This window comes from Centrocercus urophasianus, unplaced genomic scaffold, assembly GCF_019232065.1.
Source record: "Centrocercus urophasianus isolate 14NV4802_14NV808 unplaced genomic scaffold, USGS_Curo_1.0 seq_10, whole genome shotgun sequence".
Taxonomy (NCBI): domain Eukaryota; kingdom Metazoa; phylum Chordata; class Aves; order Galliformes; family Phasianidae; genus Centrocercus; species Centrocercus urophasianus.
In genome coordinates this window covers 24,065,919-24,082,570 of record NW_024884142.1, presented here as the reverse complement: position 1 = coordinate 24,082,570, position 16,652 = coordinate 24,065,919, and the positions used below count along the sequence as shown (strand labels likewise).

The 16,652-nt window shown below is 39.6% G+C and overlaps 1 protein-coding gene across 6 annotated transcripts in view; it reads left to right on the top strand.

Annotated features, from left to right (window-relative positions):
• FILIP1 (filamin A interacting protein 1) overlaps nucleotides 1–16,652 on the top strand; it is a 103,925-nt gene that overhangs the window by 40,025 nt on the left and 47,248 nt on the right. For 5 of the 6 annotated variants that reach the window (XM_042819226.1, XM_042819218.1, XM_042819191.1 and 2 more), the window contains one exon: nucleotides 2,922–3,200. In XM_042819226.1, coding sequence (XP_042675160.1) covers nucleotides 2,928–3,200 — 273 coding nt within the window. In that variant the 5' untranslated portion in view covers nucleotides 2,922–2,927. Of the gene's footprint in view, nucleotides 1–2,921; nucleotides 3,201–7,754; nucleotides 7,815–16,652 lie in introns of those variants that run through there. The other variant, XM_042819233.1, reaches the window with a different exon arrangement.

The window sequence follows — 16,652 nt, the reverse complement described above, 5'->3', positions numbered from 1 at the left end:
CTAGAGCCACAAGGCCATTCACTGTAATCCATGAAAAATAAGCCATGGTTAAGAGATGAAAGTAGCTGGAGGCTGTGGCCCACAGGGACTCAAAAGGAAATACTCAGAAAATACAGACAGATTGAATCCCAAGTGCTCTCTCCTGAGAGGAAGTATGGCTGGAAAGTTAAAAACCCATTAAAGTTAAACAAATTGAAAGTCCCTATCTGAGAGGAAACATAGTACAATGTTTATTTTTCCATTACAAACCTGAGACCTAAAAGATTTCCTGTGGTTCTCAGGTATTGTTTGTGGCTATAATGGAGAACTGTTTTTAGAAAGTGTAATTTATGTGTTTAATCCAAGCTATTTGATGAAAAACACACTACACAAGCATTCGGGAAGTGAAAGGCCATTGTGTACCTGTATCCCCCACTGTTTGGATAGGAGCAGACCTACAATGCAAGGAATCTCATCATGAAACTCTTGCACTCTAAAACTTTGGGTCAAATTCGCTCCTTGCTTAGGCTGTTGGCTGAGTTCCATTAAGTTAATGAAGTAAAGGCATGAGTAACCAATGATAATAAAAATCCTATCTTCCTGCTGAGTGTGAAACTACCAAAATACAAAGCTAATCTGAGCAAGAGATTTATAACACTGGCCTGAGTCAAATAAGTAGCAAGCTGCAACAAGCCCAGCATAACATTAGCCAAGCTGATTAGTCAATTTATTTTAGGGTTTGCTCCATTTGCTCCAATCTGCTGCTCTGAGATCCTTATCAGCGAAGTGTGTGACGTTAACAATGTTGAGGAGCATCTGTTTGACTAACATACAAGCTGCAAACTAAATCCAGAGGTGAATTTAAGTGAAAGGAAAGATTTGGAAGCAAAGGAATATTATTCATTTGATCTACTGATATGAAAACTAGGCAAGTTTCAGGCATACAGGCCCTTCCTCAGCTTTCTTTTCTTTGTTTTGCTCCAGCAACTCAGACTGTAGTTGATCCAAAACAAGATACTTTTCTGCACAAATCTTGCCTTCTTAGTGTTCTTGATTATCTTAGGTCAACTGGCTTTAAAAAAAAAAACACAAAACCCTTAAGGTTGCAGAAGATGTGACCATATTGAAGTAGATTGGAGTAAGGCAATGTGAACTTCTGATAGTCTCCCTTGACTGTTATATAAGCCATTTCAAATAAGACTTTTTAGGAAACCAGCTTAATTTAAATTCGCACTGCCTTACATTTTACCTTTGACTTTGATCCTGAACCAAGCCTAAACTCACTATTGCCTTTTATTTTGTATGGCAGAAATAGCTTGAGCCCAAGCAATGATCAAGACTGCCTAACAGACAATAATGACAGGACAATTACAGTCCTAGATGTATTATAACTATTATTTGATAGGAAGGTGACAGAATTGAAATATGGATCCATGAACAAATATGTCTGAGTATGTTTTGTACATCTTTTTAATATTGATAAATATTGAAATACACACTGATGAATCTCTACTGTCTTCTGTGCCATTTTTAATCAGTGGCAAGGATGAAAAGTTACAGGGTAAATGGGCCTTTAAGGAATGTCAACCTTCTTGGTCAAGTCTTCACCGTCAAGGGAGAAGAAAAAGAAGACATTTTCATTGGAGGAGAAAACAGGCAGATTAATCTAGTTTCCGTTGAATGTGTTGCATATATGTTAACTTGGAAAGGGCTTACTGGTAAGAAAGAGAACTATGAAAAGATCTGAAGGGCTTGATTTGATTTTGCTAATGGGATCCAAGAAGACTGTTGTTTGGTGAAGATGATATACAAAGGATGATTTTAGCAGCTGTGTTTTATGTGACATTATGTTACTTGTAAACTAAATGATCCCAAAGCTCCCATTCTGTCCGTGAGGTCCAATAGCATAATCTGTCTCTGCTCACACTACTAAACTCTTCTCTATTGGGACAGAGTGGCTGCAGCTGGATGGTCTTTGGGACTAGTCCTTGGCTTGGGCCAGGTGCTGGTTGGAACAGTGGTGATTCTTCTGGACCAAAAGTGTGCCAAGGAGCTGCCAACAATTTGGTGATAAAGAAGCTCCAGTACCAAAGCCCAGGAACATTTACTGTCACTGTTTGATGTCCTAGGATAGAAATAGGCTCAGTATGTAGTGTAGATGCTTAAAGGAACAGAGCTGTGAGAGGTCAGTAACCAAGACCTGACTTTTTGGAGAAAAACTAATTTTCTGGAAGGACTGCTCTGATTCTGCCATTTACCTCTTAATGTTTTCATGCCCTCTTGTGCTCTCAATCTAGACTTCTTTTCAGGTTTGTTTCATGGCATTTGTAGCCTAACAACCTCAGACAGTACTTAGCCTAAGATGGAGTTTGCCTTCCCAAGTTTTCTTAGTTACCTCTAATATAACCAATAAAACCAATCCTTTGCAGAAGGAGACTGTAGAGTGACCATTGTCATCAGGTAGTCACTGCACTCTCTCATAGAGAATTTATACTCAAGAAATATGCTTTTAAACAATTTAATTGCATTCTTGTCTCTCAAGTAAACCTCACATTAAAATAAGACTTACTACAACTTTTATTTTATAGTGATAGATTATGAATGATCAAACTGTTGACTTTTGGAAAAAGACTGTGGAAAATGTTCTTTATCATCTTCCTGCAACACTTAATGCTCCATACATTGTAACTCACATCAATGTCTTGACATACTGGCAAACATGGTTACCCTTACTTTAGGACTGTCTTAATTTATAACCAATGCTTTGGATTCAGTGTTTGCCACACACAAAATCGTTGAGATGTTTGAGAGTTCTGTGCCCTTCCCTTGAGTATAACAGTGTATTTCAGTATTTATGAGATTGTTGATCTTCCAAGAGACAGTATTTCTGCTGCGGTTTTTTTGTGAGTAATTTTGTTTATAAAATGCTTATTTCTTTCTAGGTAGGGATGAGATCCCGAAACCAAGGCAGAGAAAGCTCGTCTAACGGGCACTTGTCCAGTTCCAGGCCTGTCATCAGCCATGCAGAGAACGAAAAACTCCAGGATGATGCCAAGAAAAAGAACAAACCTCATCGGAAGGAAGATGAGGTCATGGTTTCAGCAACTGTCAAACGGCACTCAAAATCACCTGGACCTAGTGAACGAAAGAACAAGAAGTCCATAGAGTTTTCTAAAGAGGACTTGATAAAACTCCTCAGTATAATGGAAGGAGAACTACAGGTAAATTAAACATCTTTTTTTACTATATCTATATCTATTTTTCTCTTTATCCATACATTTTAGGTTGTCCATCACAGGGCTCAGGAGACTGTGACATGCAAATATAAGCCAAAGGATTATAAGGAGAGAGCAGTGCTAGCTGGTGTTTAACAAGACAGTCACAGTTGAAAGTACTGCTTTATTTACCATCTTTATATCAGGTAGTGAAGCAAGAGAAATTACAAACCTGTCAGAACTGATAAAAGGGACTTCTGATCTCAGAAAGAGGTGCAGAGCAATCACAAGGGAATTAGTTCAGAAAAAAGCAAGCAAATACAGTGAGTGTAATTACAGTCTTTAATACAAACATTCAAGGGAGAAATCTGTAAGGTCAGTAATACTGGAAAGAGACTCAAGATGGCCCAGGACCCTGCACATATCAGGGGGGTTGCTCAAGTCTCAGCCAAAGCTCTCTCTGCCTGGACTCTGTATATCCCCTGCTTTGCCTATTGGTTTTCTTTCCTGGAGCAGTGCTCACTGGAAAGCTTTCAGTTGTCCTGATTTGCATGCTTATTCATCCCTTTCTGCAATAGGACTGCTTGTCACATTTATCCCGTCTTTTATTTCCACTTTAATGGTGTTTTTTTATTGCACTTAGACAAGCAGAAAACAACTGCCCATTGTGTTTGAAAACATTCTGTCTCAATGCTTTTATTCCATTTAACCGTAATTATTTAGTATTTCATACTTTACTTTTCCTTGAAACTCACATTTAAAATGTTTTTACTTTAATTTTGGAGTCCTTACTGTCATATCATAAAGCAGATGTTTTAGAAGTGATCAATTAATTTCTTTGGTATGTGAGTCACCTCAGTTACACTGTTACTGCAACTGCCATTTCATCGTACTTCAGGTTACCAGAAAGTACTTTTGAGTTTCAAGAAATACATTTTCAAAGTAAATAATTGTGTTGCAAAGACAGAGAACGGTCATTTTACAGTGAAAAAGTGGAAAAAAGCATGAAAATATGTGGAATGCAATTTCAGGAGGAAAAAAAAAACTTGTATCACTGCAGAACAGTACCACATTCACAGTGTTTAATTTTACTTTATACAAAAGCTTATATGTGCCGGTTCCTAAAAGATGAAGCTATCATTCAGATAGAATAAAGCCAATCCTGATTAGAAATGTATGATGTTTGTGTGGTTCAGAAACATTTACCCTGAAGCCATCATTTTGGTCTTGGAAGGGAATTCCAGGAAAGTCACTAATGTTTCCTGGGTTGCAATAACTATGGTCTGTATTCTTATCTCTGAGTAACTCTCCTGTTCAATACATGGAAATTTAGATCTTCGCCATCATTTTACACTTTGGAGCCAAGTTATGCAACCTTTAAAGGATTGCCCATCTTCTCATTATCCCCATGAGGAAGGTGGGGATAGCTGCCATCCACTCTGTAATATGGGCTGAAATTTCTCAGCAAGCTTATAAATCCATTGCCCTGCACAATATTTTTAGGGATATTCCTCTAAATACAAAACCTATAGAGATGTTAGGCACTGCTAAAGTATCCCAGCATCACAGGACAGCTGTGAGGACAAACACTCCAATAACTGTAAAGTGAATCTGTTTTTCTGCTTCCCTACAGTCAGGGACAGGAATCATTTTGGTTTTTATTCATGAGTTATAATTTCATTTCAAAAAACTCTGTTTGAGTTTGTTATTTACATGATACCTGGTGAACTGTTGCTGAAGTGGGCAAGCTATAGCTCATTGGCTTGAGATGAGAGCCTGGCTTTGACATGAGAGCCTGGCTTTGACAGCGCAAGTGAAGATGAGCCAAGGCAGGCTCCAGCCAAAGTAAATCCTCTGGTATTACCTCCTGGCTGTCACAGTGACCTAATACACTGAGTCATTTCGTGGCTTTTCATTTTCGGATCTGTACAGACATCGCTGGTGGCTGGCTGGCATTTTGTTGGGGTGGAAGATCAGGCTATGGTTTATTTTGAAGACACTTCAACATTGGCAAAGCAAACAACGTATGGGCATATGTGAGAAGATTTTGTTTTGACAATAACAGCAGGCTGTACTTATAGGGTCATCCAATTATTTCCGTAGAAAGAATGCCATTATATACCATGACTGTTAGCTCAGCAGCCATGATCTGCTCTACCGAACACAGTGCTGGATGACATTGCCTTGCACACTCCAAACAGTGATCTCAGCTAGGGAAGTAATGGTCATGGCAACTGTGGGCTTCAGGAACATAAACTGCTAATGTATGCATATGTTTCATATGCTTGGCTCACTGTGCACACCATCTGACATCATAGCAACCATAGGCACAAGTCATACGACTGCCAGTATCAGTTCTGAGTCCCTACCTGGGACCTCATTTCTCCTTTGTAATTTGTAAGGTGAAATTGCCAGTAAACAGTGTAAGCATGCCCCAGCAGTGATGTTTATGTCTCTTTTTTTCCTTCATTATAATGACCTCAGGTAGCTTGCCTTTGTTTTAGCTTCCAGTGCCAAGTTGGACTCAACTTTGCCTGTTGTCAGATTTCCTGTCTGGGCCTTATACTCTCACTGCATATAGAGGAGACAAAGTTTTCATCAACAGCTGAGGTCACTGTAGCTTAGGCCTTATTTTGTAAGAAAATGAAAGGGGCAAAAAAGTACACAGAAGCCACAGTGATGAAAATGTGTCCTAATGTTCATGACAGGAGAGCTCTTAAGTACAAGTCTCAGAAGGAAAGGGAGAAGCAAATAGACTGATGAGAGGAACTGTTTTTAAGGCCATTGTAGCTCTGTCAAGTGTCTTTTCTCTTGTAGGATCCTATTGCTTATATTAAAAAAACAGTGTTTACATGTTTCTAAACACATGCTGAGTACACAGAAGCAAAATTCCGTGAAGATGTTTTCTTCCTATGCAAGGGAAAAAAAAAAAACCAACAGTTTTTAAAGACTATCAAACTGATTTGAACATAAAATTTCAAGTATCAGTAGAATACATTGGACCATGAAGGCACCGTGTTAATTTGTATGATTGTTTCAGGCTTTCAGTCAAACCAACATGTAAATGTTACTAATTACAGAGCAGCGCAGAGTGTGAGTCTCCACAATGATGATACAGTCCTATCTGTGGCTCACGGATTTTTGTTCAATAGCCCATGTGTTTGTCATGCATATATTTCCTGTATGCTGAGCACATCTCAGCAATATCAAAACTGATTTTCAACATTACCTGGTTAGGGGTCTGAGGGGAAATGAGCAACAGTGTTCCTATATTTTTATGATTTGCTCTTTTATTGCGTGTTTGGGAAAAGAACAATTATAAAATTTCATTTACAAATACAACATCCACTGCAGATCATTGAGTTTTTCAAGGAAAAATAATAATAATTCTTAGCTAGATTCTGTGCCTTTGTAGACAGATGACTAGCTTGGGAGATGGTTTCTGTCTTTCACACCAACTAAAATATGAGCAACTAATCCACTTCAGGCCTTTGTTATAGTCCATGCTTTATTGTGTTTCTCCAATGCAGAAATGGCATTCATCTCCTGCAGCTCAGAAACCCATTCCCACTGAGGTCCTTTGCATGAGTTAGGACAGACGGACACACTCCCTCGGGTAGCTGCTGTGGTGGAGCAGAGGTGCTCCTCAGAGGCAGTAGAATGGGGGTGCATGAGATATGTGGTAAGGTACCTGGTGTATGGGATGGGCAGTATCTGAAATGTGACATATTGCAAATGAGACTGTAAAAAATACAGGTTAAACATAGATAAACCATAGGACACAATACGTGAGGAGTCTTCAGAGCTTCAAATAGTTTAATGTGAGATTGGTTTCATACTTACTTCTGAGAGGAAACACTGTGTAGCAGATATTAAGAAGTAAATCCATTTGCTTGACTTCCCTCCTTCAAGCCCAAATGACTCTGGTGTCAAAGAAACTGTTTCCTTCAATTTGTATTTATTTAAGATTTCATCTGATGGTTCCTCTGAGGGCTTACCAAAGGGTCAGAGCAACAGTGCACAGGAGAGGATGTCTCCTATTTTCTGAGGAGCAGCATCTGCTGTACTGGAAGGTATACTCCACCAGTATCCCCATCCCTGGCTTGGCAACCTTCTTGTCATGGCCAGTCTGATTTGGTTCTGCTGAGGTTGCTAGTCCAATGCAATTAAGACTACCAAATATTGAGAGGCCGGAATTGGTTTTAAGGTTTGGACCTTCCACATGTGAAGGAAAGCTCCTTTTCTGTGGCAGTCAGGGCTTGTTTGCAAGCCTCAAGCCAAAGGAAAGGATCAGAAAAGGGAGATCTAGAAGACCTGTTTTTTGGCAGGATTCTTGGGATAAAGCCCAAGAATTACATTGGGTCTTGTCTGCTGTAGTCCCTGGCCAACCTTGCTGGCTTCTCATAGGCCTGACAGCATTGGAGGACCTTTGCCTTAGTAGGTTAATTGTGTTTGTGCTGCTGGTTATCAAACTGCACATTGCACTGGCAGCTTTATTAACTGCTGCAGGGGTTATTGAGGGGCAGTTACAAGTCTGGTTGCTGCTGGCTGAAGTAGGATAACCATGTGGGGGAAGAGTTCTTACCTGGCTGACCCAGAAGGAAGTTGCCTCAGGCTGCTGTGAGTTTCTCCTTGCCCTGGGCATTTCAGGGAATGATTTGCAGAGGTGGATGAGGGCTCTGTTTTGTTCTCTCTGGGATGGCGCTAGGGAAATACTTAGGTACAGGTGGCTGTACATCCTGCCACAAAATAAATCCTCTCTCATAACAAACTCAAACAGCAGGATCCTTGATGAGTTTGGTAATACACTAACTATAGCATGCTAATATTTTAAAAGATATTTTAGCATTTATCAGCTTTCTATCATAAAACTAAGCTTTGTAAATGTAAAGGGGGAAAAGAGAAATATTTTATCATTGCATTTCCTGCTTTCTACTTTATTTTCTCTTAGTACATATACATATTTTATTAATACATTTTATTCTATTATAATTATGCTCTGTTCTCTTTCCTAAGAAAAGTTTCTTCCCCTTCTTTTGTTTTCTTTCCCTTTTCTTATTTCTCCAGTTTTGACCTTTTTCCTTATTCTGCTTTTCTGCCACTTCCTAATTCAAGGTTTTCTTCATTCTCGTATTGTATGTGCATTCATTGACCCATTTTCCTTAGAGCCCTTGACAAGCAAAAAACATTCATCTGCTGCAAATCAAGTCCCTCCACCAATTCTTTAGACAACTAGTTCATTTAGCCTTCATTGTGAGTTTATCAGGACGTGTTTTAAGACTGGGTAGGTTGTTCACCTTGGCTACTGCTATTGGAAAATAGTACCAGAACTGAAAAACTTTAATGCTTAGTGTTTTTTTTTTTTTTACTTTTAATTTCTGGTCCAGTTTTAATTATGTCCAGTGAAACTTCATGAAATCTGTGCTAGATACCAATCACTTTTTAAATAGCTTGCCTGTCTCTCTATGGTTTAAGATCTGCTGTGTTTACAGATGGCAGGCACACACCCTCTGAGCCTTTGCTTTTCTATGATAGCTGTGTCACCTTCTTTTAGTCTCCTCTAGCAGAAGAGGCTTCCTACTTTTTTGATCATCCCTTGATCAGTGCCTGACTTCGTCTTAAATTTCTGCAGCTAGAACTTTGTGCATAGTGTTTTGTACACTGATTTTAATATTTCCTTTTCTATGCCAAAATGGCTTTACTTGACCCTCCCTTCACTTGGTAGTAATGATTGACACATGAAAGAATTTGATTCTGTAACCATAGTTGTATTATTTTTCCTCTGTTTCTTCTTCCTCTTGCTGCTATGTGTGAACTTTCACACAATTCCTTGAACTTATTTTGTTTGTTGCAGTTCTTTGTCAAGGAAACAAGGGTTTCCTGAGAAGCTGAAGCACCATTGTGACAGCCCCCTGAATATTACTTGGTTAAAAACACTGTACAAATTCCCATATTTTTCTTCAGTGCCTTTCTTGTTACTCTTGAATTGTTGTGTTTGAATATTGAGTTGCCTGAAGATTTGAGCGATGGATGTTCGTTAGATGGGTGGAAGTCAGAAATGTTTCTTTTGGATAATATTAAAATTGCAGGAGAAAGTTGGAAAAGATGCCACAGCACTGATCTAGGGGAAAGAGTACATAGCAAAGTGAAGAGGTAAGAGCTTCCACATGGTCATTAGCCATATCTTACAACCTGAACAGCTATAGTTATCTGAAGAGAAGCCTAAGTGAAAACAATATATACAGCCACATAAAAGTGTATGTGGAGCAACTTAAGTATTTGTAACTGTGAAGTCTTGTAAATTGGATTTGGAAGAGTTTAGGATTTTCTGAGCATATCGTACAGATGAAATTCAAATTCCCCTAGAGAGGATCCTGGCATGCACAGAGCTGCAGTGGAAAAAATGAAGGTAGGGGTAATGTGAGGAGAGAGAAGTAACTTAAGGAGAATTGAATGAGAAGAAAGAGGTTAGACAAGAAGAAAATGAGTGTGATAAAAGGGGAATGCAACAGCGATAAATGGATCCAAGCTAGAAACATGGAAATAGAACAGAGAAAAGAACAGAATTAAGATGGTACCCATATTGCATCCTAAAAATGTCTGGCATAAGAGTATCACCATGAGGAATTAAAAAACTCTCTCCCATCTGTCTGACTCCTTGTTTGTTTGTATTTTCCTAGTGAAGCAGGCTTTTGCAGGACAAAAAATCAATTTAAGGCAAACTTCAGACCACAAATGCTCTTATTTTCATTCAGTAATTTGTAGCCAGAGATGTTTTTGGTTTTGTTTTTGTTTTTTGTTTCCTAGAGCAGCATGTTTTCTTGTAGTTTGCAATCGTTTGTGTTCAAAATGCAAGAGATACTGATCTTGTCTAGCTAGTCACAATAATTACAAATTAAATTAAAAAAAATAAAAAATCCTGCTGTATTATGAGATAAAAAACAGATAAGGCAATATACTGAAGGAGTTAAATTGTGCTATTCAGGCAATTTCCTGCTTCCTCTGAAATTAAGGGCAGAGATGCTATCAACCATAGTGATGATAATGATCTTTTTGGTCATAAAACTGCTTTAGAATTATGTTTTTGAAGTCATTATCCTTACTAGAATGTCACTCTCACTGGACAGCTATAAGCTGAAAACCTCTTCCACAAAGATGCTTTAACATTCTTTTTTGCTTATGTCTGAACTGTACTCACTGAAGCTAGATGTTGCGTAGGCTTAGAGGACCAGAAGAGGGAAGAGTAACTGGCAGGTGTCTCCATTCCATTGAGCATCTCATCTAGAGTGGAGGGAAGGGGATAAGCAGATTGGTTTGATGGTGTTGGTGTTTATTTTTTTAATGTGTTTTTTAAAAAATTACTAATCTTCTTTCCAAAACCGTACAGAAAGTACTGCTCTGGACCAACTTCAAGTTTTTGTCTTGTTTCCATTGGGGTCAGTATCCTTAACTGATCCTCCTATCCAATCTTTTTCAAATCATTTTAATCAGCTAATGTCATTTAACTGGTTTGGTGTTGTTTTACTGTGCGTTTGTTTTTGTTGTTTTGGGTTTTTTTTTCATTTACTCAATATAAATTGTACACTCACTGCAACATTAATGAGAAATTTTATATCTTTTTGCGTTTTCTTGGGAGAAGGCTCACACTGTGGGAAAGAACACGGCCAATCCATTTGCAATAAATGCTAGATGCATGGCTTTAAAATATCTGGGATTCTTGGGAAAGCCTGCAATGAGCATATGTCTTATGTGTCATGCTGCTGTCCAGTTCTCTGAGTCACCAGTTGTTAATTTAACATTTCTGTTGTAGCTGAGTTTTATTAACTTTGCTGCCCCGATTGTGTGTTTATTAAGTTTGAGTCTCTTGTTCTCCAGCTGAGGATCAGATAAGCTCTTGAGAGCAAAACTGATTATTTTCCATCCAAAATGAGCCTTAATAAAAACAAACATAAGCTTTTATATAACAATTGTGGGAACATGACTATCTTGAGAAAATGTTTTGTTTCTAGGGTTAAAGGCTCCACCTATTGGTTGACTAAAACGAAAGAAATGCAACATTTTCACATAGAAGACGGCTGGCCCTACAGAGCATCCTGTGTCTTGCCACATCTTTGCGAAATTGTTGGCTTCAGTGTAGAATTTTGCATAAGGTCCAAAGTAAAACGAGCTCAGTGATTATGTCTGAGGGCTGCAAACACATGGCACCCAAACTGATGCACTGCTGAAAGATTATTGAAGGAAGTCCTTTAAGACAGGAATGGTTTGGATTTTGCGAATGTTTCTTATCCTAGAAATGATTGTTTTTCTTTGGGAAAACAAAACAAAACAAACACACACACACAACAAAAAACAAACAAACAAAAAACCAGAATAAAAGCCTTCCCTGCAAAATTAGTGGAACCAACTGACCTAAGTACAATTACATGGTAACTTCCAGACATTTGTGGCCTTTGTGTTAAAGATGGAAACAGAAGTGTTGATGGAGTTAGGTTTATAATGAAAGCTTGGTTTAGGCAGCCTCAACATCTCAGGCAAAATGGCATTTTAAGAAACTCCATTATTGTTCCTGGGAATGCAGTAGAGCAATGGAAAAGGGAGAGGATACGTAAATGATGTGTGGGGAGGGCACGAGGAAGGACAGAAATAGCAAGATCCAGGGACTTCAGAGGCAGTAGGAGGCTGTGAAACATCAAGGGCATGGGCAAGGGCCCTTATTCTGTGCCTTTCCTTGTCTATCCTAAGTGACTTTTTTCAGAGAGCTCACTCCCCTCCTCCTTTGATGATTCCTCTATTTAAATAAGCGGCTATGCTGGTAAGTGCTTGCTGTAATGCAGTCCTACTATATTTGCCCATTCATCAGTCACCAGTAACTTGAATGCACAGTGCACTGACAAACAGCTTCTTGAAGCCAACAAAATGCTTGGACAAGAGAAAGTTGTGTACACAGTTTATTATACGTGTATACACATTTATGTCTGCTGGTAGCTTGCTCTGGGTTATGCTCCAGCCTCTGTGGGAGAGGCAGAAGGATTTCCTCTGAACTTTATCATCCTGACGGCCATGTCCTCAGCAGCACCAGCTTGTCTTTCATCCTGTCCTTCTCCACACATGATTATTCCTGCTAGAGGATAGCCAGAGCACTGTAGAAAAAAATGCACGGGTGGATTTGTTACTCTTGAAGAGAGGGTAGGTAAGTCCTTGTAGAGTCAATGAATCATGAGTCGTATGTGGTAGCCACTGGAAAGAGGTCCATGAACAGAAAGTGGATCTCTTCGGTTTTGGTCCAGACTGGTTGCCATAAGATTAAAGGAAAGACGATAACACAGGAAAAATGAAATTTAATGCTTTTTCTATTATCCTTTCATAAATCATCTTTTTTTTCCCTCTTAAATACGTGCTAACTGATCACAAAATAAATTGTGATCACTTGAATACAGCCTTACTACCCAAATCCAGCTATAAAGGTTGCCTTAATGTGGGTGAAATGTGCTATGATTTTAGTAATTTCCTATACTGCTGCAGTGGCTCGTGATCTGCCATTCATCTGGGATATGGAAAGCTGCAGATCATTTCCTTAACATGAATAAAGCAGAACAGGGACTGGAGCCACAGGAGATTTCCACGTTTGATTTGAAGTACTGCAACCAGGGAGCTCTCTGCCTGTGCAAACATCGTGGTGAGCACTGCTCCCACAGCTGCTCAAAGATCTAAAGCTGCTTTGTTAATTACCTCATTTGTTAGGTTGTGCACTGCAAAACAGCAGCCACACACCAGCTCTGAATTGTGAATGCAGTTCTTCATGTGCTGTCATGAACAATTCTCCCTGCTCAAGTGTCCAAAAAGGTGCTTTAACAGATGTTCTTCCATTTCCCTATTGACTGGTTGCATCAATCTGGGGCCTCTGCTTACTGCCGGGCTTCAGATCATGTGCAAAATGTTATTATACGCTTAATGTTGGCTGAGATGTATGACTGGATATGGTAAACCCAAACCAGCGGGTTTAGCTTCTGCGATTCATTCCTGAGGCATGTAAAGCACATCCCAACATGCAGAGTTGTATGCATAATTGACAGTGACCTCTTGCACCCATCTCTCTGCGCTGATGGGATCGTGGCACAGTAATTCTGCATGCTGCAGTAACCATCCCATGATTTGGTACTATTAGCAAAAATCTCTTTCTGGGGAAAAGGCAGGATATCCCAAACCCCAATAACTCTGAAAACATTAAGCAGTGTGGAGTTAATACTTGTCGGGGCCTTGCCATGGGAATTTTCTGGCTGTGGCCCAGACTACAGATAATTAATTATGTCAGTGAAAGGCTCTGGTGGCCTGTTTTCTTCAGAAAAAAAGTGACATCATCCATGGAGCTCTCTGGCAATAAAGCAGAACAAAGCTGTGTGGGCAGGAAATAACAGACAGATGTCTTCTAGTGCTCATTTGATCTGTTTCAAAGCTTGCTGCAAGAAGTACTATACTGCTCAGTGCTGCTTCTCCCCAGCACTGCAATCTTTAGCAAGGATGTTTTTAAATACAAGAGACCAAATTAATCTCTGATGTAATTCTTCTGGAGCCACTTCAGAAGATTTATGCAGCAGATGAGCTGGTCTATCATGTACCTTTCCTGCAGTATTGATTTTAGGAGGACTTTCTCTATTATCACTGTAAGATAACTCAGACCATGGTGGTGCACTGCATATGATGATACTGAGGGCTTTGTACAAGGCCAGAAAGTTCTGCACAGTGTGACCAAGTGAGGTCAACTTTGTTTCATATCCCCACAGTCACAAGATATCACTTGCATTTCCTGATGTATTACACTAAACCTCTGCACAAAAAAAAAAATCACTCTTCAGTGCAGAACGCACTCTTTACTTCCAGTGCAAATCACACAAATATGAGTCCAGAAATCTTAAAAGAAATTAGTGCACATGAACTCCAAAGTTTCAAGTATTAGGAAATTTCGCTAAGATGAAGGGCAGGTGTCTTCCTTGAAAGAAAATCAATGCATTAATGTCATAAAATCATAGAAGCAACCATAGGAACTTAGGTTGGAAGGGACCTTAAAGGCTATGCAGTTCCAATCCCCTACTGTGGACAGAGCTGTTCCTCACCAGTTCAGGCTGCCCAGGACCCCACTGAAACTAGCCTTCAGTGCCTCCAGGGATGGGGCACCCACAATTCTCTGGGCATCTGTGGCAGCACCTCACCACTCTCCAAGTAAAGAATTTCTTCCTAAAGTCTAACTGAAATTTCCCCTTTTAGTTTAAAGCCATCCCCCCTTGTCCTAATAGTATTAGACCATGTCATTAAGCCATCATTTTCAACCATTAGATGAGTGTTGTGAACATGGCTATTTCAGACATCCAGTATAGGAGAGAAAAAGTATTTCTTGAGTTTTTTGCAAAAAGGAGCTTTGCGTGATGCAATATACAGTAGAGCATCTAACTTATCAGCTTTGAAGTGTCCATTGTATACTAAATACTTATGGCCCTGAAAGCAAGTTTCTACCCAGACCCTGTAGCAGTATGGAGGAATTGCCTGGGGGAGCAAACCTTTAGCAGAAGCAACCTTCCAGTAGGCAGGATAATTTTTGTGCTCATAGTATCATGAAACAAAAATCAAGAAAATTTGCTTTCTTTTTAATTGTTTGAATTTCATTTTAAAGTAAGAAAAGAAGGGAAGTGACTAAGTTTAAACGCAGGTTTGTGTTAGGAGCTTTTGCAGATATAGTTTTTCAGCTACAGTTGCCTAAAGATGCTGTCTTCACTAAATCAGAGTAAATAAACACGCTGTATTTACTCTCTGAGGTCTCTAATGGGAACTTTTTGACACAAGACAATTCCTGCCCTGGCTGTGACGCAGCATGAGTGTGTCCTGGTTAGTGCAGAAAGCAGTGTGAGTGCATCCTCCCCATTTCCTTTAGAAGTATGCCTTGGTCGTGATGTTTGTTAGCTCTAGGTGAAAAGTTGTTAAAGTCTACTGGAATTTAGGAAACCAGCCACTGGCAAGATTACAACATTGCAGGGAGAACCTGTGACCTTATCTAGTTTCTGATGTAATACAGGGCAGCTGCTGCACTATTAATAACCTGAACTGTGTGAAATACAAGTACCAGCAACACAAGTAAGAAGTTAAGCTGTCTGTGGTTTGATCGATATTTCTTGCCATTAATCACTGGCAAGAAAAACCTGACTTTATAAACATTAAACCTCTGTTACTTGGTGCTTTCACTTCTGCAGGCAGAACAGAATGCTGTGGTAACTAAGAAAAAAGTGTGTAGAAAAAAGGTGTAAGTATCAGAACTTGCTAATATTCTATACGTGTATTCCCTGTAAACATTGTTTCTGGCCCTGAGTTTTCAAAACTTCTTTCAGTAAATGGAGAGGATTCTCTTCATACTATTAAAGTATTTAGGTCCCTCTGAAGTCATTAGGCGTACTTTAGATGGAGCACTGAGCTATGAGGGAAATAGTATTGGTAGGTGATTTACAGAGCAGTAACACTGTACATTTGCATGAATGCAGTTTATGAACAAACAAAATTTGGGAGAAGAGTTTAGGAAATGGCCTGGCGAAGGATTCCGAGTTGGATTTTATTCTCATCTGGCAGTGATTACTTTGAGTCCATTCAGTCCATCTCGAATGCAACTGATTTTTTTCCCAATTTATTAGCTGCCTTACATGAAACAAGTCTGAGCAGCCCAGTCCCATTTCCCAGGTGATAAATGGGCTATTGCAAAAATTCCCCGTTTAGTGGGTGCTAAGTTTTGTTGGCTGTCTCACGGGAGAGGCCAAAGACTGTGGGAATGGGGAGAGAGGGCTGTGGTAAATTGGCAGGGCAGGGCAGGAGGAGGAAGCACGTCCGAATGCTGGTCTTGTGTAACAGTCTTTCCATTGACCAAGAATTTGGTTGCTAGGCTGCCAGTCCCCTTTTACAAGCAGCAGAGTCATGCTATTGTTTTCTAAATGGTTTCAATTTTATGCAGGGACTTCTTTACATCCTTTCTATATTATTTAAGTATTTTACTAGGCACGTATTAAAGTGAGAACTTTTGGAACTCAGACCCCTTCTCCACTCTGGCCAGTAAGCCAAAGAAAGCCTTTCTCTTTTATTCTGCCAAAAAGTGAGTATTTCAAGGGAACCGTGTGAAGAGTGGTCCCATGTCAGCCTTCCATCAGAGCATGCAGTAAGTACTCCTAAGAGAAGAGAGCTGTGTACTGAGAGAGTTCACAGGTAGAAACACAGACCTGCAACTTAAGTAGACACACCAGCAACTGAGCAGCAGAGCAGAGCAGGAGGAGCTGTGTGGAACAGCAGTACTTCATTGAATTTTAGCCCCTCAGCGGATGCACTGGAGATTTGAGATGATCATCCTTTAGATTTTGGCACCTGCAGTAAGGACAGAACAAGGCTTAGATGATACAGTTTGATGTAGTTCCTCTGTCAACAGAGGTGGCA